The 27,499-nt window shown below is 51.1% G+C and overlaps 1 protein-coding gene and 1 long non-coding RNA gene across 5 annotated transcripts in view; one reads left to right on the top strand and one right to left on the bottom strand.

Moving 5' to 3' along the window:
* The window catches only part of Nfkb1 (nuclear factor kappa B subunit 1), a 102,679-nt gene that overhangs the window by 30,640 nt on the left and 44,540 nt on the right, over positions 1-27,499 (bottom strand). For all 4 annotated transcript variants that reach the window (XM_063260557.1, XM_003468027.5, XM_063260558.1 and 1 more), the window contains exons 6-10: positions 12,922-13,070; positions 4,677-4,843; positions 3,328-3,486; positions 2,075-2,179; positions 256-347 (exon numbers count right to left, since the gene is read on the bottom strand). In XM_063260557.1, coding sequence (XP_063116627.1) covers positions 256-347; positions 2,075-2,179; positions 3,328-3,486; positions 4,677-4,843; positions 12,922-13,070 — 672 coding nt within the window. The remainder of the gene's footprint in view (positions 1-255; positions 348-2,074; positions 2,180-3,327; positions 3,487-4,676; positions 4,844-12,921; positions 13,071-27,499) is intronic.
* On the top strand, positions 815-3,420 carry LOC134478650 (uncharacterized). The gene is made up of 3 exons (XR_010051392.1): positions 815-1,107; positions 2,834-2,980; positions 3,207-3,420. It is a non-coding gene; the product is annotated as an uncharacterized LOC134478650 (long non-coding RNA).

Below are 27,499 nucleotides of genomic sequence, written 5' to 3'. Positions count from 1 at the left end.
GATCCGGGTCACAGTGAGAGGAGTGTGTCTCCTCCAAGGTCACCAGACCTCTGGTCCTCGGTGCCGGCTTCTTTGAGGGCCTAGCCCTGTCTGACTGCCTATAATATTTCTAACTAACTCAGCTGCCTGTAACAAGAGTACTACTCAATGGATGTTAAATAAATCTTTGCGATGTTATCTGTTTTCCATACACAAAAAGTAGGCACGGAATGTCATCGAGGCGGGTGTGAGCGATGACAGGGATGTTTCTCTTACTTGTCTGTGGACGTCCGTCGGGGAGAAGTCTCCAAACCCTTCCCAGATGCCTCCGTTCTCCTCCTCTTCATAGAACCGAATCTGAATGTCATCTGCAAATGGTCACAGGCAGGTGTGTCACTGCGTGGACACGAGGGCATGCTGGAAGGTCAGGCTAGCTCAAGGGTCTCTGTACTGGACACTCCAACTTTTTGAAAATAATTAGTATGGCAGATGTAACATTTAACAGGTATACAAACTGTGTGCTTTAAAACCCTCACCACAGGGAGAGGTCCTAAGTTTCACTTCTCATGGCAGAATCTTAGGTTAACGGATCAACCGAGGGCTCACTCCTGGTCAGTGTGGAACCTGCCCCCGGCGCTGGCGAGACCGGAAGCCCAAGGAAGGGTGTCTGAGCCCCGGTGAGCCTCCCCCGTGCTCACCGCTGCACACAGCAGTTAGCTTGCTGGGAGGCTCACCCCATTTCTATGTAAACGCCAGCTCCTTCTGCCCTCACACTGACCCCGGGAAGTAGGCCTTCTTATCTTCATTTTGCAGTAGGGAAGCAGGCATTCAGACAGTTTCCTAAGTACCTTAACCCGAAATGGAGCAGCCAGCGAAAGGAGAAACAGGCTCAGAACGCAGACGCCAGGTCTCAGTGCCTCTCAGTGCCCGAGTGCCTGCACTCTCCACCCCGCCACCTCCCATCCTTCCAGGGTCCCTGGGAATGAGCAGTCACAGGGCCCAGGAGGCCAGTTCACTCGGACCGGCTGTTCTTTATTTCTGCAGAAATAGGACCATGTGCCTCAGGCTGGCAACCCCCTGGCTTCACTTCCCACTTCACAGGAAAGACAACACCACCAGCTGATGCAAGTATGTGTGAATTTCCATTTTAGGAGGGTGGCGAGGAGGGCTGGGTTAGACAAGCATCCCACTGTGGTATGGGCCACTCCTCCGCCTGCAGGCAGGGCTACCCTGGCTCTAGTTTTTCAGATTCCTTAAGCCAAGGACAAAACTTCTGTGCCAGGCCAGGAGTAATGACCATTGACACAAGCAAAGGCAACTCAGCCTGGAAATGTGTGCTACTGAGGACAGAGGGCAGGGGACAGGCAGGGGACAGTGTAAGCAGAGAAAGTGTCCACGGTCAGCGTTGTTTAGATAAAGAACACACATTTCCTTTACACTCTGCTCTCATTGTTTCCTGATTTCCTGTCTCAGAGCATTTATCCTGTACTTAGCAGAGCTGTGCTGTGTTTCCTTAGAGTGAAGTTTGAGAAAGTAATACATAATCTCTGTTTTCACTGATTCGTTGATTTTCCAATGGGTCTAATGAGAATAAACACCAAGAACCTCTGCCCCAAATGCCACCTGGAAGAGAAACATGGTCTGAGAGCTCCCTGGCCGTGACTTTCTCCACCTGGCATCACAGGTACCTGCGGAAGTGGCTGGAGAAGGTCTCTCAGTGCTACAAGACAGTACCACAAAATGAGCAGAGCCGGCAGCTTCACACGCTCTGGGGCTTACTATTAGTTCTGTTAGAGTGTGTGTGAAGCACGAGCTGTCATTTGTTTATCTTAGTTTAACATGTGTGAAAAGTAAAGTTCAAGGTCTAGAAACACAGGCGAGCACTAGCTATAATTAGCACTATTTCTGTATCTCTCCTGATTTCTGTGGGACATTTAAGATGAATCATATGGCTGGGTTTCACCAAATGACACGGACAATGCACCCCTGGAGAAGGGGCTCCATGGGAGGGACTGAGTTCCTGAGGAACCACCCAGCAGGGACCCAGGGACCACGGGACTCAGATTCTGAGTTTGGGATTGGAGAGCGGCCTTACCTTTCTGTACTTTGTCACAGAGGAGGTAAATCTCCTCCCCGCCAGTTACACATCCAGCCGTTCTGTCCATTCTTACGATTTTCAAGTTGGATGCATTGGGAGCCTCTGTTCAAAGGGGAAAACAACACACGTCCAGGTCCGTCCTCAGCCTCCCACCGACCCCTGGGAGCCCTGCTGGGCACGTGCTCCCCAGCCCAGTGCAAGCACATGCGGTCCCCTGTGCTTCAGCAGGGACTAGATCCAACAAAGATGTTCCAAAGGTCCTCAGCATGCCTGCGGCAACAGAGCCATTCGGGGTCACCGAGGCAGACGAGGGACAGTGAGGTGGAAAATGAGGGCATTCGAGAGACAGCAAGAGCTCCCGGATGTTTTAAGAACCAAGTCGATGGGCTTCTGGCATCTCAGTGAGGTCAAGGATTTAACCCCAAATCTGTACCCGAAACAACTTAGAAGCAGCATGATATTCTTAAACTACTTCTTCGTTTTTATCATACAAAGAAAAGCAGAGATGTTTTATTTCCTTTCCCCAAACTAAATCAGGACTCTGTGTGGTTAATGGTAGAAGTTTCGCGTGGTGAGAGAGTCAGGCTTCCTTTTCCTACTGCAACAGCTGCAGTTTAAGGCAATCCATGGTATACGGTCAGCATCATTTTAGAAAGCTTTCTCTTCCTTTCAAACTTGTTTAAATTAAAGAAATCTGTTAGCCACGGTACTCACTTCCTGGAATTATCTATTACACCAACTTCTATACACATGCAGGCTTTCTGGGAATACCTGGTTAATAAATGCTACCACCAGGAGAGTCGCATGGTACACGCTGACGACAGTGATAAACTCTGAGGATGTTCTCGGAGCTGACCTCGGAGGGGATTTGGGAGTCTCGTACTCTCTACACCATGTATTCAGGTAACTGGGGTTCCTGTCTCGGCAAAGCCAACCCCCGGAAGGAATGAGAGTAAGAATGCAGTCACCCTTCATCAACCCTCTTGCAGGCTCCCCAAGAAAAGCACTCAGAGACCTTTCCTGCCCCAGGCACCCCTTTCCGCTTGGTGACCTGTGTACGAGGGAGAGGTTTGGCACTGCAGGTAGGACCCTACTGCCCACCTGAGGAAAGACAACTGTATTTCTGCAGCCTGTCTTAAAGTATTTGACCCGGGCACCTGTGGACCTTTATGCTAGACCACCGCATCCCGTTCTGCAGAGGACAATGCCGAGGCCAGCTGGGCAGGCACAGAGCGGCTGCAGGTACTCACTGCTGTCGTAGATGGCGTCAGACACCACAGGCTCCAGGCGCCGCGTGAAGCTGCCGGTGCTGTCGGGCAGGAAGGCGGTGAACATGAGCCGCACCACGCTCAGGTCCATCTCCTTGGTCTGCTGCAGGGCCGCCTGGCGGATGAGCTCCTTTTCTCGGTCTGCGGCGCCGTGCGGGGGAGGCGGGAGGCAGGTGTTTAATGTGCACATTTGTACGAAGCCCACGGACAGAGATCAACTTAAAAACCCACTTTTATATTGTTGCTAAGATTTGAAAAAAAAAATCATTCCCTTGGTTCACCCACAATCAAAGATAGTGAAGAAAGGGGTCTTGTATTTCTCTGGATTATGGTTAAAAACTGTGTGTGAGTTCTGCCTGCCTCCTGTGGGCCCCGTCTGTCTCCTCTGTCCTGTCAGTGAGAGTCAGTGAGGCAGGAGGACATGAGGCGGCCAGCAGAGTGGCCACCACGCACCAGCGACATTGAAAGTGAGGGAGGTGCTCACACCAAGTGCCCGGAGCACAACTGTGCGTCTCCATGGTGCCTGCACAGGGCCTGGGGCACAGGACTCAAAGAGGATTTGGAAGGACCTAGGTGGCTCAGCCACATCAGGCTGTGTCCCTCCTGGGGCTTCTCAGGCTGGTGGACAGGGTCATGGTGAGTTTCCACACCATAAAAGATCACATTTCAAGTGCTGAGTCCCCCAAGGGACACCAGGGTCACTGACATGGAGTCCGTAGGAGGCCATGGTCAGAGAGAGTCTCGATGTGTGGAGGGGAACAGGAAGAGTGAGCAGGACCAGGGAGGGAAATCAGGGTGCTTCTGGGGACAGACTGGAGATGCAGCCTGGGGTCAGCTCCCAGCAGGCACAGTGCCAGCTGCAGAACTGGGGTGCGATGCAGGTTTGGGAAGGTCCGCCCCTTCCCAGGGGGAGACGGAACTAGGAGTGGGAGGGGACGACACCTGGAGTGAGGGACAGAGGTGAGCAGGACGAGCCAGGACAGCACGGGGCATAGTGTGAACAGGGCAGTGGGCTGGGTCTGGAATGCGTGAGGACCAGGAGGGCACATGTGAAACCAGAAATGAGGGGCAGGCACAGGGACAGCCACAAATCCGTGATGAAGGCAGCATTCCTGATACGCCTGCTCAGAGAGCCCTGTGCCCTCTTGAGACCAATGATGCTGGGTTAGCCAGGTTCCCAGGCAGGGCCGGGAGAGCTGTGACTCCGCATCTGGGACTTGGGCAGCCAGGATGCAGCAGGAGGGCCGCGCACACAAGGAGGCAGGAGCGGGCAGTGGCAGAAGGGGATACACCAGACTCACATGGGGACAGAGGCCAGGCGTGACACTCACCCGTGAGCTGCCGGTCGCCTCCGCCACCCTCGGCCTGCAGGTAGGCGAGATCGGGGTGCACCAGGAGCCCAGGGTTGTAGCCCCTGACGCACGCGTCTGTCATCCGAGCCTCCAGGGTCTCGAACACCTTCTTCTTTGTCACGTGGAGGATGCCCAGGTTGGCGAAGCTGGAGGGGAAGCAGCGACAGCAGCAACATAATCATCAGTCAGTCGGGGACGCTGGCTCTGCCTTGGCACAATGGGTACCCATATCTTGACGGCCCAACCCAATCAACCCCGATGGGGGCATTCGGAATCAAGGCTGTCTCAAGAACGGAGGCTGGCCTGTGCCACACCACGCATCGTGTAACCCTGCCAGGGCTGGGTTGCATGGTGCAGTGAGACCCGGGAAAACCTCTAACTGGATTCACTGAAAGGACACGGACTACAAGCAGCTGTGTCCCCACTTCCAGCAGGCTTTGCTAACCGTGTGTGTCTGCGGCAGGTGCCCAGCCTTTCAGGTCACTGCTTCCGAGGTGGCCAAGCTGCGTTTCTGAGGGAGGGCTATTAGACATTAACGGGGAACTCCTATCTGGATTCATTTTAGGATATTTTCTACAAGAGTCTGTAAAAGTAATCTCAAGTTCCAATATATACAGTATTTTTCAAGAATAGGAAAAATATTGCATTTGGAAGTTTGTTTTATTTGCATCCTTCTTGGGTTTCTGGATGGGACTGGAAGTCTCTCTGGGAACCCTGAATTCTTTGGGTTTTCTGTAAGATCTGGATTCTTTACTGTCACCAGAATTGTCATCAAACTGCACACAAGCTCAGGTTTGAGTGCTTACATACAACCAGACAAGGAGCTTCTTATCTCGTGTCTAGAGAACACGGTAAGTCAGCAAGCTAAATAAAGCAACTGAAAGGTTTTAAGAAAATGCATGCACGCATGGTGGTGCATGCTGTAATCCTAGCACTCAGGAAGCCGAGACAGGAAGATCACTACGAGTTCGAGGCCATCCAGGGCTACATTATGAGTTCAAGGCCATCCAGGGTTACATTATGAGTTCAAGGCCATCCAGGGTTACATTATGAGTTCAAAGCCAGCCTGAACTACATGGTAAGACTCCCCAAACAGACAAATATGCTCCATCCATAGGTGTTTTAAGCTCCATTAAAAAAAGATACAACAAAACACAGGAAACAAATGACCCAGAATGTACTCCGTCAGGGAGACTCATTCACTCAGCAAACATGTGTCAGGTACTTTCCAGAACCAGAGCATCCTGAAGCCTATGATGGCGCAGGGTGACCGTGACAGAGTCCACATGCCAGATGGATGACCACACAAGGTCCTGTACGAGGGAATGAATGTTATCAGGGAGCACAGAGTAGGAATGAGGAGCAGGAGAGACAGAGCAAGAGGCCTGGGCGAGGGCAGAGAGGACCTGGGAGGACCCAGCAGAGACAGAGAGCAGCAAGGCCCCCAGTGTGGCTGGGGTGCAGGACCAGAGTGGGTGGGAGCAGTGCTGGGTGGACGAGCAGGTCCAGTGCTCTGGAGCCTGTGAGCTGCTGGATGATTCTGGTTCTTCTGCCTCCGCTTACACAGGTTAGCAGAGGTGAGAATGGGCCGGGTGGAGGAGTGGGTGGTGGGAAACCAGAGCCAGTGAACGAGGACGGCCAGAGGAGAGGCGAAGGCGGGCAGAGGACGGCAGCTGCCAGAACAGCAAGTGGCAACGTGGCCAGTACCTGTGGGACAGGTGAGCACCCGGCAGGAGACTGTCTTACACCAGGTGGACGTGCGTGGAGCCAGAGCCTCAGGGGTCACCTTGCCGTGTTCAGAGCAACTCCAACTCCCGCCCAAACCACTGTGCTCCCACCACAGCTGGCAGGCTGCAGAAGTCCCGTCCAGAGACTCTGGTATGATCCCGGAGGGCCCAGGAGGGAACTGGCCATGGCTGCCACCTCCCTGAGGGAGGACAGGGAGCTGAACACTTAAGGAGGCTGAGGCAGGCAGGCACTGCAAGGGGACACAGATCCTCGGCGATGTCATGTCCCAAGCTTTCAGCTGGGCAGGACTGGAGCACGGGCAGGGAAGCCACCCCAGACCACTCGAGCAACACAAGGAACAATAGCTTAGCCACAGTGTCAGAACAGCACCAGGGCTCCCTGGCCTCCCAGGAAAACACAACGGTCAATCCAGAGAAAGCCAAACAGCTTTATTCCAATCCTCCAAAATACCTACAGACATGTAAAAAAACCAGCCAAAATCGACCGTATTTGTGGTCCAACAAAAATCACAAGGTGTGGAAAGAAGTAGAAAGACTTAATTCAAATGAAGACAAGAATCCAGCCGTAGAAACAGCCGGAGGTCATACAGATGGCAGAGTTTCGTCCCGTCAGGTACGCTGGAACAGCCGTGACCTCACAAGGGCGTGGGCAGGAAGGACTGGTGTGGTGAGGAGAGAGACGATGGGACTGAAAGAGACCCGCAGAGATCTGTAGAGACAGAAACTACAATCTCTACAAGAAAAAGACACGACATGAAGTTGAGGACGTGGTAGACACTGCAAACCAAAGGGTACGTGAGCCTGCAGATGGAGTGGTAAAACCGCCCCAAAGGAAACACAGAGAAAAGAAGAGAAGGTGGGATGGGGAGAGGGAGAGAGGGAGAATATAAATCATCAATGATCTTAGAAGAGCGGCAAATGGCCAGATACCTGTGCCACTGGGGCATCCCAGAATAAGAGGAAAAGGAGTGGGCAGAAAAGTATTTGAAAAATGAATGTTTAGAGTTTTACAATTTAGTAAGAATATTAGCCCAGAGAACCAATATAAGAGAACCAAGAATTCCAATGAAGTCAAAGCACAAGAAACTTCATATGAAGAGAACTTAACTCAAGTCCATCAGAATCAGCGGGGTCAGAGCTGGTGACCAGGAGGGGACCTGCGATGCTGCTCGAGGACAGGACAGAATGGCGTGTAGTGTGAGGGACAGAGGAGGGACAGGAGCCCTCGTGGAGAGCAGGTGGACAGCCACACTGCAGACAGGAAGGACAAGTGGACACTGCCACCTCGAGCGTGCCGCCCTGCATGCCCTCCCTGAGTGACAGAGATGAAGACCTCCAGGTGCAGAACGACCGACCACGGAGTGAGAAGAGCTGCAGGATGTGCTTCAGGCAGAGGAAAATGGGGCCAATAAAAATCAGGACCCACAAAATAGATGAGGAGCATTGCAAGTGATCAGTGGGTTTATGTAAAGTCATTTCCTTAAAGACTAAGACCAAGCCAGGTGTGGTGGCTCAGGCCTGTAATCCCAGCACTCGGGAGGCTGAGGCAGGAGGACTGTTGTAACAAGTTGGAGACCAGCCTGGGCTACAAAGTGAGCTCAAGGCCAGCCTGAGCTGCACAGCGAGACCTTGTCTCAAAAAGACCAAAAACAAAAAACAAAAACAAAAAAAAAAAAAAGAAGAAGACTCAGGCCAAAATGAAAAACAATGTTTTGTGGGATTTACATCATTAATGTAATGTAAAATACACGACACAGCAGCACAACACAACACACAAGAGGTGCAACTTAAGGTTCAAGATGTACAGTGTAGATCCCAGAACAGCGGCTTAAAAAGACAATGGAACATAAATGAAATCGCAACAAGCTCAAGACAGAAAGACCAAAAAAAAAAAGAGGACAAAAAGAACACTAGACAGCTGTGACGGGCAGAAACAAGACTGGGCATGATGGACTTCAACACAGCCACATCGACAACACACTGGCAACACGCGGTCTAAACACAAAGTGCAGAGTCAACTGCGTGCAGTGCACACCCATCCCGAATACAAACACACAAATAGGTTGGAACTAAGATGCACAGAGAGTGTTCTGTACTAACATTAATGAGGGTGCTGACACAGCTAGAAGAGACCTTAGTATAAGCAACAGCCCGAGGATAAAAGAGGGCCATCTCCTAAGAACAGAGGCATGATTCATCCAGAGAACGTGAGTCCCAGACGTTTATGCACCTGATAAAGGCGGTTCATAATGGAAACCAAAGCTTTTAAAATGCAAGGAGAAACAGACGTATCTGTAAGAGTTGGAGATTCCCAAACTCCTTTCTCAAGAGTCAACAGAACCAGTAGACAGAAAAGCAGTGACAATGTGGATGGCTTGAGTAACTGAATCAAACAGCTCTCCCCAAGGACGTTTATGGAGCATTCATTCACCAAGACGAGGGTAAACGTTTGCGAAGAACACCAGGAAATGTGGCTAAGACACACCATATTCTGCACCATGAAAGAAGTCTCAATAATTCTAAAGGATACAAATCATGCCAATTGTTCTTTTACCACAATGGCATTACTCAGATAGCAGTAACCAAAAGACACCTGGCTGGGAATCCATCTAAATCAAGATTGGTCACTGGATAACTAACTGTTGAAGCTGGGTGATGGGTGTAACCTCTGCTAATTATGCTATTCTTTCCACTTTTACATGTTTGAAAATTTCCATAAGAAACAGCATAAAAGAGGCTGGGAGTGGGGGTGCATGCCTGTAATCCTGAGAGGCTGAGGCAGGAGGCTGTGGGTTTGAGGCCAGCCTAGGCTACAAAGTGAGTTCAAGGCCAGAATGAAGTGCCTAGGGAAACTCTGTCTCCAAACAAACAAACAAACAAATGTATAGAAGAAAAAGAGAGTAGGTTATCATGGGTATATATGAAAGAAAAACTCAGACTACAAATAGGAATTCATAAGACTATGAAAAGGTTCAGTCACTCCTAAACCAGTTTGGTGGCTTCTTATCAAAATAAACACAACTTCTGTCTTCTCAGAAAGCTAGAAAGAAACAGTGTCCTTCAGACAGGTGGATAAACTGTGGCGCACTGACACCATGCAGGGCTACCTAGAGGTTAAAAGGAATCCGCCAGGGAAGCCTGGAGGTTCTACCCTCCAGCTGCAGGGCGTCCTGAATGGGCAGACACGGCGGGCAGGGCAGGTACATTTCCCAGGCCTGCTGGATTACAGAGGTACATAGGGCTGGTGACAGAACTGTGCCCTACCTCGCCCGTGGTGGTTAAGTGAGTATTTGTCAGGACTCTGAAATGAACATTTTAAAGGCTGACTATTGCAGTGATTAAGTTCTCCTTCCATAAACTGACTGTTAAAGCTAATAGAAGAGGCTGGGAGTGTAATCCCATTTCTTGCTTAAAATGCCGTATGCTGCTGCCTGGCCACCAAATGAGCATTATCTTAGAATCATTAGAAAACAACCCCGGGGCTCCCGCCATGCCTACAGGTCTGGAGCCCTGGGCCGGGCCTTGGGATCCATGCTGTCTGCAGCAAACCCTCAGCAGTCCTGGTGACTGCTTGCCCTGCACGGTCCTGTGCCACCAGACGGGAGTCTGGGGGAGCACCTGGTACCCGAATGTGCACACGGTGACCCAGGTGACACTGGCAGCCAGGCCTAGACCCTGGCACTGCCCCTGAGTTTTTCTGCTCAGTCTTCCCTGGCTACATCTGAGTCCCTGTCCCCTGGCTGAGATTTGGAAGTGGCTTTCCCCGTGCCTGGCCTCGTTCACAGCTGGAACACTTCTGCCTTCTGGGGGTTCACACACAGCCTCTGCCACACGCCCACCTCAACCCACCCGAGGCACCCAGCCTGGGAACCTGCTGGCCAGGAGCTCCACACGGCCACCCAGCTCACATGGATAGACACACTGCTTCTCCTCTGTACTCTACCTGCCCAGGTCACCCTCTGTGCCTACCAGTACGCACCGTGTGTATTGACTGAAAAAAGAAAAAGTCTGAAAGAATTTCATGGAAATGGAGCGTTGTTGAAAAGTTGGTGATATTTCAAGTTAGAATGAAATCATCAAACTAGGGTTCTTTTTTCTTTAATCAGGAAAGGCAGTAAAGACTACATAAATAAGAACTAAGACAAGGTAAAAGCTAACCCAGATATTTAAAATGTAAATAAATATTAAAAAAAAACACATAAATATTTTAAAATGAAGTAGTTTTGAGAAAAGAACGTAAGCATATTGAGAATTCCCGCAAGAGCAAGGTGAGGAGAAACACTGCCAGGAGGAGTCACTGTGGGCGGTGGGGCTGGAGGGCCTCTGCCCACTGCCCGCTGCCCGCTGCCCGCTGCCTCTGTGCTGGGGCCGCAGTGGACCTGCACTTAGGCCCTCTGGGTAGCTGAGGAGCGCTTATCTAATCTGGTGCTACTCCTAGCAGGAACAAGCCTGCGGAACGGGCTGCCGCCACACAGCTTCTCTGCTGGCTCTTCTCGCCTGCAAGTCAGAGCCGAAGAGCAGTCCCGGCGCCTCCCTCCGCACCGTCCGCCAACCCTGGCTCCATCTACGACCCTGCAGACAGACAGAGCTGGGAGACAGACCCAGGAGTGCAGGCTTCTCGTCTTATAGGGGCGAAATTAAGGTCCCCAGACGCAACTCTTCTGCTGTCAGGGGTGGGGGTGGGGGTGGGGGTGGGGGTGGCACCTGGCTCCCAGCTGCTCCTGCTTCAAAAAAGCAGTGGGTCCAGATGTGGCAGACACATGACCAATGCTGGAGGAAACAGTGCACCTTGGGAAACACTGCGAGCAAGAATTTCTCAGCTAAAAGCCACACAACAGGGAGAACCAACGTTCCATGGAACAGTGACCAAGAAAGGCAACAGGGTCTGGTGCTGCTCTTAGGTGGCATCTCCTCGGTCACGTTTCTCAGTGATGAGTTCCACGTGAGAGAATCCCACAGAGCTACATCAAACCAACATCATGTGGATGGAACTCGGGGTGTAGGTGTGCTCCGGGTTTGCGCGATGAATGAATGCATGAAGGATGGAGGATGCTTCAGCTCCTGAGCTCTCAGCCCAGTGCACTGCAGGGAAGTGCGGGAACGGGCACACTTTACCCAGGCACAGAGAAGAATTATATGCCTGCGCTGGGCTCTAAACAATTAACCACTGGTTCCTTGTGAGAGCACCTGGGATCATTAACCCAAGCCATAGGACAGCAAAGGTCAGACAGCATCCTGGGAGTTTTCCTGTAACAGGCACCGTTCACAGGGAACTTGGTCTACGTCTCCCACCCAGAGACACAATTACCACACTCACTGAAGAGGACCAAGGAGAGAACGCCCTTCATACTGACAGGGCCCTGCAGGCCAGAGTCTGCAGAAACCCCAGCCCCTTTCTGCCTGACACTGTCACAGCAGCCGCCCCACATCCAAGCCCTGAAGAGTGGGTCAGGTCTGGACAGGACCAGGTCCTGTCAGCAGGGGCCCACTGCGGCCCACAAGAGGGAGCCACTGCCTGCAGGAGGACACTGTGACAAGTGCACACAAAGCTCTACCAACTGAAGGCTTCCTTCTTTAACCTTTTTTTTTAAAGACCAGAATAATAAGGTTTGTGACTTGAAAGTTTTGTGCTCTAGCTTTTTCATACCTGAAGTTTTTAGTCAAATGAGCGATACCTAGGAAGGCCAGAGCTCAGCCTTCCCGGTCCTGGCCAACCTGAAACCTGACTCGAGTTACTATTTAAATCAGGATTGATTACTATTTAAATCATTTTTTTAAAAATGAAACAAAATTAATAAAAAATTTCTGCTTTTATTTCAAGGAATCCCAAAGTAGGCCTTAAAATTGCCACTTTGGGGAGTACGGTCGCTTACGTCACGGGTCATGCTCAGTTGCTACGTTATTGTTTTGGGAACATGAAAAATAAAATCTGTGCTTGAGCACAATAAATACATCTTATTAAAAACTTTCTTGATTAGTTCCGCATTAATGTTATTTCTATAAAACTTCATTCACTAACAGTTGATTGTTTTATGTGACCAATCCCTGAATTAGCATGGCTCTTTCTTTCTACACTGGGTGACGGTCGATGCCAAGCGAATCTGCCTCCCGTGGCTGCTCGTCCTCGCACGCCTTCTGAATCCACTGAAGGAGCATCAAGAATGTAAAAGCCAGCCACAAAATGAAGACTTTGTTCACAGTCAGGTTTCTCTGAATTTGTTCCTATCTTTATTTCCAGGAGAATAAAAACGTTACAGGTGATGCAAATAGCTCCTAGGTCAAGTGGCCTGTACCCTGTGCTCCAGACTGAGCTGCCTCTGAGCGCGTCACTAGGCCAGCGCCCCAGTGCACACGGCCGCCTTCCTCCACGGTCCAGGTGGCAGCACAGGTCTCCTGGGCTTTGCTGAGGCCCCCAGGGATCAGGGCAAGGTCCACAGCACGTCCACACATCCCAGCCCCCCACATCCCCTGCTCACCTGACCACCATGTCCTTGGGGCCCGCGGTGACAGTGCAGACGCCGTCCTCGCAGTGTTTTCCCACCAGGCTGTGGGCGTGGAGGTGGACATTCTTCCCGTTTGTGACCAGCTGGACAATGACTTTGGCAGGGCCCACGTAGTTGCAGATCTATACAAGAGGCACATTTCAAAAGTTAGAGCACCTGACACTTTGCAACATGTGAAAACGTCTATGGGCAGCCTAAGCCTAAGGCAGGCCAGCCAGGACAACAAGAGCAAAGTAAGAAGCATCACAATCCTGGACCAGCGGTTATATTGCAAAGCTGTAGTGATAAAAACAGCACAAAAAACAGACAAGAGGATCAATGGAGCAGCACAGAGGATGCAGACTAAGTCTAAGCACATTCAACTATTTGATCTTTGACAAAGGGGCCAAAAACACACAAGAAAAAGGACAGCTGCTTTAATAAGAGGGTGCTGGGAACACTATCCACATGCAGAAGACTGAGGCTACAGTCATATACCTCACCACATACTAATATAAAACCAAAGTAGGTCAAAGAACTAAGTGGTAACCCAGAAACACTTAACCTGCGGGGAGACAAGAGGTAAAGCTCCTGAATCACAGATCATAGATAAGGGTGAACCCCAGATGCACAGCAAATCATTCTGAGAACCAACACATGGGACTGGTTCAAACAAAAAAGCTTCTGCACAACAAAGGACAAAACCAGGAGTGAAAAAGAAAACCTATGAATGAGACAAAGCACTCATACAGAATTCAAAGAAATAGGGGTCTCCCAAAATAAAAGACCCAATCAAAAAAAGGGCATCTGGGATGAACGGACATGTCACAGAAGTATGAATGACCAATAAATACATGAAAAAATGTTCAGTGTTGCTGATCATTAGAGAAATGCAAATTATAACAACGCTAAGCTGCCTTTTTACCTCAGAAAGAATGGCATCATCAAAAAATCAAATCACAAATGCTGGAGAGGCTGCTGGTAAAAAGGATTCTCCTGCACTGTTGGTGGGGCTGTAAACTGGTACAACCACTTCAGAAATCAGTGTGACTATTTCTCAAAAAATTGACTAGAAATTCCACTGGACCCAGCTTTCCCGTCCTCCTGAGAGAGTGTTAAAGACCTCACAGAACAGTGATCCACGTGTACCCATGTTTCTAGTGGCACAATGTGGGGTAGCTAACTCTTGGAAATGCCCTCTATGCCCACCAACGATGAATGAACAAAGCAAATGTAGAGTCCTGGTCTGCCATAGAGAAAGTTGAACTTGAGTCATGTGTGGGAAAATGCTGCACCTTGAGGCCATAATGAGGGTGAAATTAACCAAACACACAAAAGCAAATAGTACATGGCTTTTTTTAATATAAGGAATTCAGAGTACAAATAAAAGATAGCTAATGGGAAGTAGGGAGGCAGACGTTTCTCAGGCGGGAAGGGGTGCAAGAGCTGGGTAGGGACAAGGGGGAGGGAAGAGGAGACAGGCCTTGAGATGTGTTGTGACCATGCACCAACTCCACGCAGAGTGTAAACATCATTTACTGCAAACATGGACTGATACAACAAACAATAACAAAACTCCCCCACAAAAACCCACTCCGAAAGCCGAATGAAGAACTACGCCAAAGAAACAAAAAGTATGATGTGAAGCTATGCACGGCTGTGCTCACACGTGGGTGCCACGCTGGGATGATGGACTTCCAGGCGGGGCTGTTTCAGTGGTGAGGGGAGCTTCTCCAGGAAGCCGGCCTCGTAGGTACAGAGGACGGCACTGCCGCTGGGACGAGCATCCCTGGGATGCCGTGTGGTCCTGCCAACCTCCGAAGTGATTCCTCCTGCCAACCTAGCTGCCATTTCCTCAGCACCTTCATTAGAAGCCTGCAGGATCGTGGGCGAAGGCCCACAGGTGAGGCACTCTGCACCCTAACTACCTGCCAGGGGCCGAGACAGCGTGGGACCTGGCTCTGAAGGCCGGTCTTGGACACTTGAGCCCAAGGATGTGGCCCTGTGCCCTGCCCTCTCGGCTAGGAGCTCTTGCTGATGAAGTTACATGTGCTCAGGTCGCAGGAAGTCACTGCAAATTTTGGCTCTGACAGCAGTTTAGTTCTTTGGCTCTTGTTTTATAAAATCAGATTTTTCATTTAGGGTAATTTTTATTTGCACAGCTTTTTTTTTTGTACCAGGGGTCAAACTCATGACTTGTGCTTGCCAGGTAGGCATTTATGCCACTGAGCTAAAATCCCCAGCCCTTGCACAGCTTTCAAATGATGGTTCAGCAATAAAGGAAACAGCGAAAGAGCCTGGACACCTTTCTACTCCAGCTGGCCATCCACCCCCTGTATCAGATCACAGCCTCTGTGACACAGCGTCAGTCCCTCATTCAGCACTAACAGAACAAACAAACAAACAAACCAGTGGCCTGATTTTTACCACCTGAGTCCTGGTAAATCAGAAGCCTGCAATTCACCTGAGTCATTTGCAGGAAAACAGATGGGTCTTAAGGTCACAGTGCTATGTGAAAGTGGTCATAGAAGGTTCACTATCGCGTGGTTTCTCTTACGTGAGAAACCCAAAGGACAAATTTAAGAGCAAAATGAGAGATTTTAGGAAACATGAAGGAGGAGATGGGAAAGGGAAGCCAAAAGGATCAAAATGTTGTGTGTGTTTACACCAGTTCCCCGAGATGAATGGGATATTTACGTATCACAAACACATACACATAATTAAACAAAGACACAGCAGATTCCGCTGGGCTGCTGGGAACGTGCTGTGTCTCTGAAGTAGGCTGACACACACCTGGGGAAGAATTCCACTTGCTGAGGATGCTCCCCAGATGGAGGCGAGCTGGCCCCTTCTCCAGCCCTGTCGCCAGTTGGCTGTGCACCACAGCGAGCTGGGGGGGAAGGGTCTTTCTGGGGTTGCCACAGCAGAAGGAGTTGGTCATGGCTGTGGCTGGTCACCAGGGGTGGGGGGAGGATGTGTTCCCTAAACAGAGAAGGGGCTCTCATCCCCAGCCAAGTCGCTGGGTGAAGGTCGCTCTGAGTCTCCCACACTCACTGAGGGTGGAAGGTGCCCACCAAGTGTGCAGACATCTCCTCTCCTGCAAGGCATCATGGAAGAGATGTAATCCATGGTGCTCAGGAGGCTGGGCCTCTGGGCAGGTTAGGGTCAAAGGAGCTGGGAAGCAGAGGACAGAGCGGGCAGCATGCTTGGACACGGTGCCCATGGGTCCAAGTCCATTCCATGGTGTCTGAGGCAAAGGGCCTGGAGATTTACTTGACCTGAATGCTGCCTGGCCCAGCCTGGAGCCTGAGCAGCACGACACCACTGTTGTCATGGACCACTGACTGGGCTTTTGGACTCCCTGAAGTCCCAAACCGACAGTTTGTAACTTACATGGCACATGAGGAAAGGCTGTGATGCAGCATGCTTTGCGAATGGTTCACAAGTCCTGGGGTCTAGGGATGTCTGAATTCCACTTATTCAACCTCCCTTTTATTTCTTTGACTAGTGATTCCCTTGAAGACTAGGTTCATACAGAGTATATACATCTGTCAGAAGGGTTCCTGTGGAGCCAGGCATGGTAAAATAAGCCTGGAATCCCAGCACAGAGGGAAACTGAGGCAAGAGGACCCCAAGTTCTAAGCCGGTTTGGGCAACGAGAGGGACCTTGTCTCAAAAATATAAGCAAATAATGACAAAAAGGACTGGGGATATAGCTGAATGTGTTCTGGGTTTGATCCCCATTACCAGAGATAGAGAGAGACAGAGAGAAAAGAGAGAGAGAGAGAGAGAGAGAGAGAGAGAGAGAGAGAGAGAGAGAGGCTTCTTTGAAAGAGTCTGAAGACAGCAGGCCCCTAACACTTCCAGGGTGACACAATTCCAGCTTGGATCTCAGATAGCACCAACCAGTCAGCTCCCAGGAATGCAGTGGAGCCCATGTCAGTGGAAGTCACAGCAGCTCAAGGGTGGCAAGGCTGACGTGCATCAGTGAACGCATGCAAGTGCTAACTCGATCTCCTTCACTATGTGTCCTGTGCTCTCCAGGGGTCGCTCCACAGTGCAATCCCCGAGAGGACTTTTCAAGCTGCTCACAGCAGGTGGCTGGAATGAACCGGGAATCCGGCCACTCCTGTTTCTCCACAGGGCTGTGCAGCATCAGGCTTTGTGAGTTTTCCAGTAACAACTGTGACCGTGCAGTAACGGTGTTGTTCTCGGTCTCCTGGTGACATCCAGCACCTTCTGCCTGTAGCTTCATAACACCTTGGTGACCATGGCCACACCCACTATCTCAGTGACATCAGCAAAGCATCTGCCTGTGTTGTCCTGTGGAAAGCATGTGCTGGTTCTTCCAAGGTGGCTCAAATTAGCTGGAATTTTCTAGGAATCGGAATTTGAAACATCCATTTATTCACTGGTAAATTCAGCTGAGTCCCCTCAGCAGGGAGCAGACACCAGCAGACATGAAACTCAAGGCCTGAGAGGAGCTTCTCTGCTTAGGTTTTCTCATTAAATGATGATGAAGATGACAGTGAAGAAGAGGACGGGGAAGCCCCAGTGTTCACACAGAAACCTGGGCTGACCGCTGTGTCCCTGACTCCGTCCTCTCCCACAAAGGGCTGGGTCCCAGCGCTTGGGGCTTGGCAGTGTCACCAGCAGGGCAGGTGGCTGACATTTTGGGTTTCGGTTTCTTGGTTTTTGACATGAAAGCAGCATGGTGCTGGCTGCCCCAGGGCTGTGCCAGGATGGAAGGAGCAGCACGGTGCCAGGCACCCACGGGGTCAGCACACCCACGTGCCGGGAGAGTTTGTCAGACAATGTCTGTTGCAGGAACTGGCCTGGTCAGGAGGTGGCAGAAAGCTCTAGGGGTTTCCGATGGGTTCCGGGGCTGGGCTCTTAGGACAATTCGGGGCATGGGCTCAGCTCCAGTGGACACTATCTTCCTGGGCTTCTGCCTGATCCTACCACCGGGTTGTTTGCCATCTCCATCGCCAAGGGGAGGACCCCAACCTGAGGCCCCACCACCCCTCACCGCATTCACCTACTGGGATGGACGGAAACCAGCAGCCCTGAGAACTCAGAGACAGCAGCCAGACCATGAGCCAGGGGGTCAGCATTGTGCTCGCAGTGTTTCTGTGAGCCAGAAGCCTCCCTGGGATCCAGCACGGCTGTGACACAGGTGTGCTGGGTGCTCACACGGGCCACTGGCTCTCACCGTGCTTTCCCACCTCTGGCTCTGTGTGGCCACAAGCACCAGAGCTGCAGAACCAGGCCAGAGGGCACAGAACGCCCAGGGCCACTGCGGGACAGTGGGGCAGCTGTCACCCGCAGAGGGTACACAGCACCTGCCTCCTGCCACTCGCTGATCTAGGCTGCCTCCAGGGCTTTGAGTTTCAGTTTCATACCATCAGATATGAACCGGAACAGGAAATACACACTTGCTGGTGACAGGACTCACTGGGGACTTTACCTCACTGTGAAAGCATCGTGAGGAGACCTCATGCACATGTGCGTGAACCATGTGGGAAACACTCATGTGTAAGCTGGTTAGTTCTCAGGGACGTGGGTGCATTTTCAAGCAGAAACTGAAGGTGTTTGGGGACTGGGCCAGTTGTGTTTCTTACTCTCCTACCGCACGCATCCCACATTCTTTGGAGTGAAGCATAATCTGCACGGTACTGAGACGGATCTTCAGGAGCCCTCACTGGCCACCTCCGCCGCGGGCTCCAAGCCCACATGGTGTTTCCTGAGCGTCCTGTTCAAGTCGTGTCAGGCCAAGTCTCACCCTGGCTCTGCTCAAAATTTTCCAAAAGTGAAAGGTGACGAAGCTGCGTGATTAGTGCCAGGCGCCTATTATCCTCTTCTCTGTACACGCAATCAAAAATTTCCACACGGAAGGTGGCCTAGCAATGACCGTGCAAAAAACAGAATGGAGGGGGAGGGGACACAGCTCAGGGGCAGAGCGTGAGCTAGCGTGGGTCAGGGGCTGCATGTGATCCTTGGCAGCGGAAAACAAACACAAGAACCAAACAGGGCAGAAGCACTAACCCTCAGCGTCTCTCCATCCTCAAAGCCCAGGAGGCCTGGGTCACTTCATCCTGTCAGTGCCACTCTGCACCTGCCCAGGTGAGTCCTGTCCCAACAGCTTCGGCAGTACAGTGCTGTCACTGCCAGGGCCACAGCCCTGGGATACCTGCACCTCCTGGTGACCGACTTGTCACCCAGCCCCGCCCCGAGCTTTCACCACCTCACACTGCGGTCCCTGCTCCTCTGCTGTTAACTCTACATTACCTCTAATTACTGCGCATTTCCCGCTGAGTTCTGTCTGCTGCTTTCTTCCCCATCAGAACACAGCTTTCCTAGGAGTGGAGACACTGACTTCTTCCATGCTGTTCCCCGTTACCTGCAGTAATGCAAGTACTGTGGGCATTCAGTGACTAATTCTTTAATGAGGACATAATTAAATAATCCAGACATGAATAAAATGTTGTTTGATGAAGGCAACTGTTATGGATTAGAAACTGGTGGTTAACTTAACACCAGCTGAATTAAATCAGCATGGTGCTGAGTGTAGATGGCCCAGCTGAGGAAAGTTGCCAGCATAAATAGAGACGTGGAGAAGGTGAAGCCAGGTGTTGTGGGTTCTCCTAAGTGTTGCTGTTTCCAGCCTTTGGTCCCTCTGGAGGAGCTTGTCACACTGGCTTCCCTGATATGAGTTTGGAACCCTGTTGATGAGAGTGGCTGTGGTTCACTTTGGGGGTGCTCTGCTCTTTACATCAAGAATCACTTCCTGGCTCCAGAGGGGAAGATGTGTGCTGTATAATCTCCAGGAGAAGCTCGTCACATTGACTTTCTGGCACGTACTTGGCTGTTCTCATAGTCAGAGCTCGGGACCTCCGTGTCACTGAAGATGGCTGTGGTGCTTTTCAGGGCAGCCCTTGTCCTTATTTTGTGCGTGACTTCTCGGCTCCAGTGTAGAATCTTCAACCTACCCACACAGCTCCTTCACCCCACTGGCATAGACCTTCTAGCTTCCACTGCTGACCTTGAGCCTTCCCAGTGCAGTTCCATAAAACAGACCGGCGTGAGTCCTTCTTACGGGCTCTAGACCTCCATTTGGACTTGTGGGAGGCATCGTCATAGGCTCTTCATCTGGACTCATGTAGGACATTGCTGTGGGATCCAAGCCCTTGGCTGAATATTCTGGGTCTTTAGTGTTGTAGATAGATTTCTTGTACTTTTGTGTTTAACTCTGGGTGACCATCATAAAATAATATTACAAATTCTGTGTCCTAATTGTAATTGTTCTGTTTGAAATCCCTGACTAGAACAGCAACTTACTGACATACAGAGGTGTGTGAGGTGGGAGGTAATGGAGGTGACTAAATTCTTCCTTTTGTCATTTTGTCTCTGAAAAGACAACTGGGTCTTACTCCACCTCTCCATAGCCTGTGGGTCTAGAATGTGACCACTGCCAGCAGGGCAGAATGTCAGCCAAGGCAGGAGAGGATGGTGTAGCTGGGCCCATCGGCTGCTTCCAGCCTAGAAAGCCTGGAAGCCCAGCAGCTGTGGGAGGGCGTTTCACCCCTGGACCACCGAGGCAGAGCTGGACACCTCACCTCCCACGCTGCTGCCCCCAGCCTCCCTCTTGTGCTGAGTCTCAGCATCACTGCACTTGGTGCCTCTGTCTCCTCTCCTAAGCCCCTGGGATCCAGGACCCATAGTTTTGGTCCCTCTGAATTTATTGCCTATCACTGCGCTGACAGTAACAGCTGCTAAGGGGGTCATCATGAGGGACGTAGAGCTCCATCCCTGACATCTTAAAGTAAAGGAGCCTGTGGGCTCTGGACCTGGACAGGCGTGGTCCCGACGCTGGGTCCTCCATTCCCAGTGAGGACACGCTGGGCGACTCACTTAACCTTCCTGATCCATTCTCCATCTTAGAACGTGAACACAATACACACTGAGCCTCCACAGGTGCTGAGGGAGTCAAGGAAGCAAATCATTCATCCCTGGCCCCTCCGCGGCCACCAGGTGCTCTAACGAGAAGGTGGAGTCCACCGTGGGTCCCTTCGGTCTCTTTTCCTGCTATCAGGAGGCACAAGTGTCCCCTCCCTCTTCAGAGAATCGTAAGTCTGTTCCCTTTTCCAGGAATAACCACTCTGTCTTCACCCCTAAGGCTTGTTCCAGACCTCTGTGAATACCCCCCACCCCGGCTCTCTTTCCTTGTTTTACAGACAGCTGTCTCTTCTTCCTTATTCTAAAAACAATGAGGTCTCTGATGATGACAACAACCGTAAAGGTTACCAGGTTACCGTTTATTGAAGCCCACAGCCACGCACTACCGGGGAAGAAAGAACCAAAATATCCTCCAGTTTCGGTCACCCAGGGAGATAGTCCCGAGCCGCTACACACATCTGCCCCAACCTCGCTCTCTTTTGCCTCCTAAGCACACAAGGAAACCTCAGATCACCAAGGTGAACCATGTCTGGCGCCTTTCACAAGGTAGCTAAATCCCCACTGCTTAAACTTTAAAAAGCACCTAAAAGTCACACTGATGCAATGTTTCCAAGCTCAGCAGCCACTTCTCATTCCCACCCCACACGGCGACACAGGACCTACGACTGTCGCCCCAGCCCTCTCCCCATGCCGTGCCACGCTGCCCTCGCCCCAGCTCAGTTCTCCTTCCCGAGGACAGGCTCATCCCGAGGTCAGGTCTCGGGCCATCTCTGGTATCCACCATCCTCAACCTGCACACTCGGGCCTATCCTGGATTAGTATCTACACCACGTGGACCCCTGCTGAAAGGACCCCTGAGCACATCTGACCTTTCCAGCTGCTTGCAGGCTTCCTGCTTTGTCACACACCCCGCACCTCTGGAGCCCAGCCAGCCCACTCCACTCCTGCTGACCAACCGGTCCCTTCTGGGTCACCACACCCGTCCTCCTCACCTTTCTGTCTTCAGCTGGTGCTCTGAGCCCAGCCAGTCTGCAGAGGATCGCTGCAGTCCTTCCTGGTGCCCGGGTACACCCTTTAGTGCCTGCCCAGAGCACAGCGCTGGAGTCCAAGCTCCAGAGGAAAACGCCCGTGCCAACCCACCTCCCTGCAAAGTTCAGTCTGAGTTCTTGCCTGATTTGTCCCTGTCATATCGTCCCAGCCTGGTCCCCTCCCATCCCTTTCACGTGCTCTTCACCCCCGCATGCGCCGTTCAACCTCAGAGATTTCTGTCAGCCTCTGCTGCTGATTTTTCTGCTTCTGTTTTCTCCTGGCTTTCTCCAGTCTCTCCTGCCTTCAAATGTCCAGCCCGCAGGCAGGGACTCCCCCTGCCCCAGGCCTTCTCTAATCACCCAGTCAGTCCAGGCACGGCCCTCCACCTGACCCTGTAGGCCATTACCCCCTTTATTCTTTCACTCAGACAGTGCCCCTGATTGCTACATAGCAGCCACAGGTTCCATAATGGGGGAGAGGGGCAAAGCACGCGCTGATGCTGTTTCCGATACAGGGACGCCTCTTTGTTCCACTGTTCAGTGATCACCAAGCACAAAGCCACTAGTTCTGTGCCTCTGACCCTGTGTGCAGATGCGGTACTCGCCGAACCAGTACCGTGAGAGCTTGTTAAGAGAATAATGATGGGTAAACCCTGGCTCCAGTGGACAGACGAGGAAGGAGCGGGCAGAAGATGGTGCACAGCCCTGGCAGCTCCAGTTAGGAGCAGATGCCAACAGCAGGCCACCAGGCTGTCTCAGCAGGAGGACCCTGGATTCCTGTCATTAGCAGGTGTCCCAAGGAGTTTCTCAAACTTCCCAGCCGCGGTGAGAACAGGAAGTCAATGACTGTATGAAACTGCGAAATCTTTGGCTCCTGCAATATCAGGAACACCTCGCCTCAGGCTGCAGCTAGCTGCTCAGAGAGGAATAGTTTCTGAGGTCCATCCTTCCCAAGGCCCTTCCTTGGGAAAGCAGGGCACTAGACAACATCTGCAGAGTGAAATCAAGATTTTGGCGGGTGTGCGTGTGTTACTGTTGTTTTGTGACAGGGTTTTCCTACATAGTCCAGGCTGGTCTTGAACTCATTACATAGCCCAAACTGGCCTTGAAGTCCCAGCAAAGCAATCCTCCTGCCTCAGCCTTCTGACTGCTGGGAATACAGGTGTGCACCACCACGCCTCAAATAAATCAAGAAACTTTAGCTGAAACAAAGTCATGCTTCACTTTAAGTATGAGTCCAGTTTTGAGGAAAAACTAGGAATGTGTCAGGAGAGTCTGAATAAATTGGGTTTAATTGCAATACTTCAAAAGTAAAATTTTGAGGCTGTTCAGAATCTCCCATTTTGGTGCAATGGGAGAACATCCTCTGTCTTACCAAACATACCCGTAGCAGGCATCTCTTATCTCCAGCGTGGTGCACCCAGTTTACCTTTTCAAAAAACTTTAACTTCTTTTTTATTCGCCTAGAGGCCTGGCCTGAAGCCTACAGGTTTCAGATTACAACATTGGGTTGCTTTTAAGTGTCCAAGCAGCTGATGGCCAGAGCGCTGGTCAGGGCTCGGCTCTGACCTCCCCCAAGTTCCCCATCCTCAGAGCCTCGTGACCCTTGCTGGGGGGAATCCCTAGAGGATTTCAAACACGCCCTCAGCTCTCAGTCCCTCATTCCCACTCACATGCATCAGACACACAGGGTGAGGCCCAAAGACCACTACTTCAAACCGCAAACAGCAACAACAACAACACGAAAAAATTAAGAAAAGAAGGAGAAAACGGAAATCGAAAATCACAAAATCTCCAAGTTGGAAGGAACCCGACAGGTAAATTTCATTACATATTTGTGAAGGTTTTAAATGCATTTTACCACAATTACGAATTAAGAAAACACACAATCAACACTTAAATTACCTGTTCCAATGGGGCCTCTGATAGCGTGGAAAACCAAAATTTAGAGACAGAGAAAAACCTTTATGTTAGGCAAAGATTTCTACTGTTGTCATTAAAACTGAGACTGAATGTTTGAACTGCTTGTTCGCAGTGAATCCGGCAGGCCTGCTTTGGGGGGCAGTCTTCTCTGGGGTACATCAGAAACAGAGATGCAAACTCATTTTAATTAAAGCACTGTGTGTGCGTGCGTGTGTGTCTGAGATGAGTTTTCACTATGCAGTCCAGGCTGGCCTAGCACTCATGATCCTCTGCCTCAGCCTCCTCCGTGCTGGGGTTGTGCCACCATGTCTGACAACCAAAACGTATTTTAAGAATCACTAGAAGTAACTTTTACAAATTAGAGGAACTAAGATACATGTAAGTATGATTACAGAATGCTCAAAATCAACATACTTTTGGTCTCCAACTATTCTTTGAAGACATCAATTATTCAGACACCTTTTTAACATTCTTTTTAAATGGTGTTAAAGTCTCTCGACAGTGTTCTGACCCAGACCTCATCTGAAATAATTAAGCATATCTCTGACTTTGTGATCCCCAAATCAATTCGAGATTAAACATGACTGATTTCTCAGAAGTGTATCACCGCCCTTACGATGTACTGCTTTTCCTTAGAAACCCCTTCTGTTGCTGTCACAGAAGCCACAGGTTACAGAAGCAGTCAGGATTCACTGACCCGCGGCAGGGAGCTGGGGGCCACCTGGGCGGACAGCAGGCTGTCCCTTCCCTCGGGAGGAAAGTACACCCGGCCAGCGCCCCGAGCGCTGCTGCTGTCACTTCCTGTGGAAAACCCCTGCTACACCAGAATTACTCCTGAGCAGAACTGGGAAATTTTCTCTGTCTGATTTCTTCGTGCTGCTTTATTGGTCACCTTACACCCCCACACACAAATACGACAAAAGAGAAGACGCCCAGGCTATGTGTCAGACTGAGGTTAACCAGAGACCTGCGCCGTTTGCATGCGGGGAGGAGGCCATGGGGGGACCCCAGCGTTGGTGCTGTTTCTAGGGCAACGTCAGGCAGGCGTCTGAGCAGCTTAAACTGCTCTGAAAATGCTGTCATGGCGCAGCTCTGTGCCGCTCAGCCTGGATGGAGAGAACCAGCCTCAGGTGGAAGAGCCTGCTGGCTGCGGCCGCCTTCCGTGACTTTCGAGTTTGTTGGAAAATTGTGTCCGTCCTGTAACCTTCTATTGATCAGCCCTTGTTAGAAGGTCCTGATTTGTTGAGGAAAAAATCTTTCCTAAAGGCGTAAACAGAAAGAGAGGTGGGACTTGCTAATTCCAAAGGGTTGTCCCAGAGCTAGGGTCGTGCCCTGTTACCTCGTCACCCTGTCCCAGCCCGGGCGACCCTGACTCTGTTGGCTCCACACATGCCTTCCTCTCTCTCCTGCAACAGACCGGCCCGGCACACCTTTCCCGTGACAGCTGTGCTCCTATGCGAGGACGCACGGCCCTCCTCCGCTTGGAGGCTGCTCTGCAGTGGAGCAGAGTAAAGCCTTGGGGATCCCACTTTGAGCTCATGCAAGCTGGTTCCCTGCTGCCCCCCTCGGGCCTGGCAGGGCGTGTGCCTCCTGCTGTGGGCGAAAGCTCAGCACCTCCTCAGTGTTACACACTGTACCTCTGTTAATGCAGCCCAGAGGGCTTCCAGGCTTGGCAGACCCAGGGCCTGGTTGGCTCAGGTCTAACTGGAACTTCTGCCTCTTTCTGCAGGCGTGGCTGCTAAATCCTCTCCCTCCCACCTGGTCCTGAGCCCGATTTTTTCTCTGTCTGGATGCATGTAGCTTTTTGCTGCTTAGGACCTGGCTCCTGGCCCCAGCTTTTCAAGAGTAATGTGAATTGAAATGAGCTGTTATCTACCGCTTCCTGTCACTCAGGAATTCGATAAGAACCTTAAAGGGCTCCAGGGAGGCTGGAGCCAATGTATTTAAATGTTATGGAAAAATCCCCGGGGCTCATCCCTGGAAACAGCCTTTTGGTTGACGCCAGTTAACCCTTGTCATCCCAAACAGGGTCTGTGGTGCCTCCTGTCCCAGCACTCAAGGCCCCTGCAGTGTGCGGATGCCTGGTCTCCTCCAGGAGGGGTTGAGCTCTGGTAAATTTCCTTGGTGTCCCAGTGCCAGCCACAGTGCGTCTCCTTGCTTCAGCCCTTTGACACACACAGGTGCACACACACATGCATACATGTGCCCCACTGTCCCCCAGGGATTCCAGGAAACCCCTAACACCATCTCACAGGCATCTGCTTCTTGATGTTCTATGTGGCCTGGGACAGGGAGGGGCGGTCCCATGTGTGCACTCAGAGCCCAGCCTCATGCCTGGCAGGGCCAGGGAGAAGGAGGAAGAGGAGGAAGAGGAGGAAGAGAAGGAAGAGGAGGCAGAGGAAGAGGAAGAGGAGGAGCAAGACTCTGGGGTCTACCCTTTGGGGTCCCCGGGGCCAGGCTGCAGAGAGCTTTAAATCATAGCTCCATGGATCCCTGTGGTTTTCATAATTGCATTTTAAAAAGCAGCAAAAACAGCTTGGCTTTCTAATGATTTGTAACAGCTCAATCTCACACAGATTTTGTGGAACTGGCAAAGGCTGCTGTCAACAAATAAAAATTAAATCAGGCGGGATGGGAAAATTCCTACACTACAGAGCCTAACTCTATAGCCTCCTGGCAACACACAAGACAAATCAGACCCAAGGAGACACTGTTCTGGCCGAGTGCCCCAGGACGCCTGTGACTAGGGAACCACCGAGAAGCTTCCAGTTCTATCTGATAAGTTTGTAGTGAGAGATGATAACGGTACAGAGATTCTCAGATGACACCATTTCTCTTCATCCTGACTGTATTTCAGGATGGAGAAAACAAGTCTCTAGGCAGAGGGCCTTGGATCTGGGAGAAGAGATCGAGGCAGAGGATGCGAGAGGCCACCATGAGCCCTGAGGGCTGCACCGGAATTAGAGGTTTGGATGCAGTGTCCGTGTGCCGGCTTTTCTCTAACAACTTCTGCTGGAAGGAGAGTAGAGAGGGATGGATGCATCCAGCCCGAGACAGCGCTGTGTGCTAGGGTGTCCCCTGCTTTCAGAAATAAGAAGGTGGTGGAAAAGGGCTGTGCCCAGGCCCCAGGGAAGTGATAGCCAGTGTGGGAGACGCCCGCCCACTGGCCAGTGTCAAGTCTGTCCCAGCATCACGAATGATGACCAAGGGTCTGTGGCTTCCTTTATCTGAGATGCCTGGGACCAGCAGTGTTTCAGAGTCCCTGGATTTTGGAATCAGGCAAGATCTGTTATCCATGAATCTTAAATCTGAAATGCTTGGAAATCTGAAACCCATGTCACTCAAAAAGTTTCAGCTTTGGGGGTATTTTAGACTTTGGATTTTCAGGTCAGCACGGCTCAATCTACACTAAAAAAATCATGGGAATTATATTTTTTTTTAAAGAAAGAAAAGTATCAACAAGTATAAAGAATGACAGAAGTAGAAAAATCACAAGCGTATCATCAGTTAGTGATTGATCAGAAAAGGATTTTCAGCTGTGATAAGCACTGGGGCAGGGGGCTGCGGATGAAGGTGTGCCTGGCAGAGGGCAGGAAGTCATGCGGCTGTGCAGGCTCTGAAGTTGACAGTGACGTGTGGGTCACGCGGGGCTTGAGAGGAGCACA

The sequence above is a fragment of the Cavia porcellus genome, unplaced genomic scaffold, assembly GCF_034190915.1.
Source record: "Cavia porcellus strain 051 isolate PalLab524CR breed Dunkin Hartley unplaced genomic scaffold, mCavPor4.1 scaffold_14, whole genome shotgun sequence".
NCBI lineage: Eukaryota > Metazoa > Chordata > Mammalia > Rodentia > Caviidae > Cavia > Cavia porcellus.
This window is presented reverse-complemented; position numbering and strand designations above follow the sequence as displayed.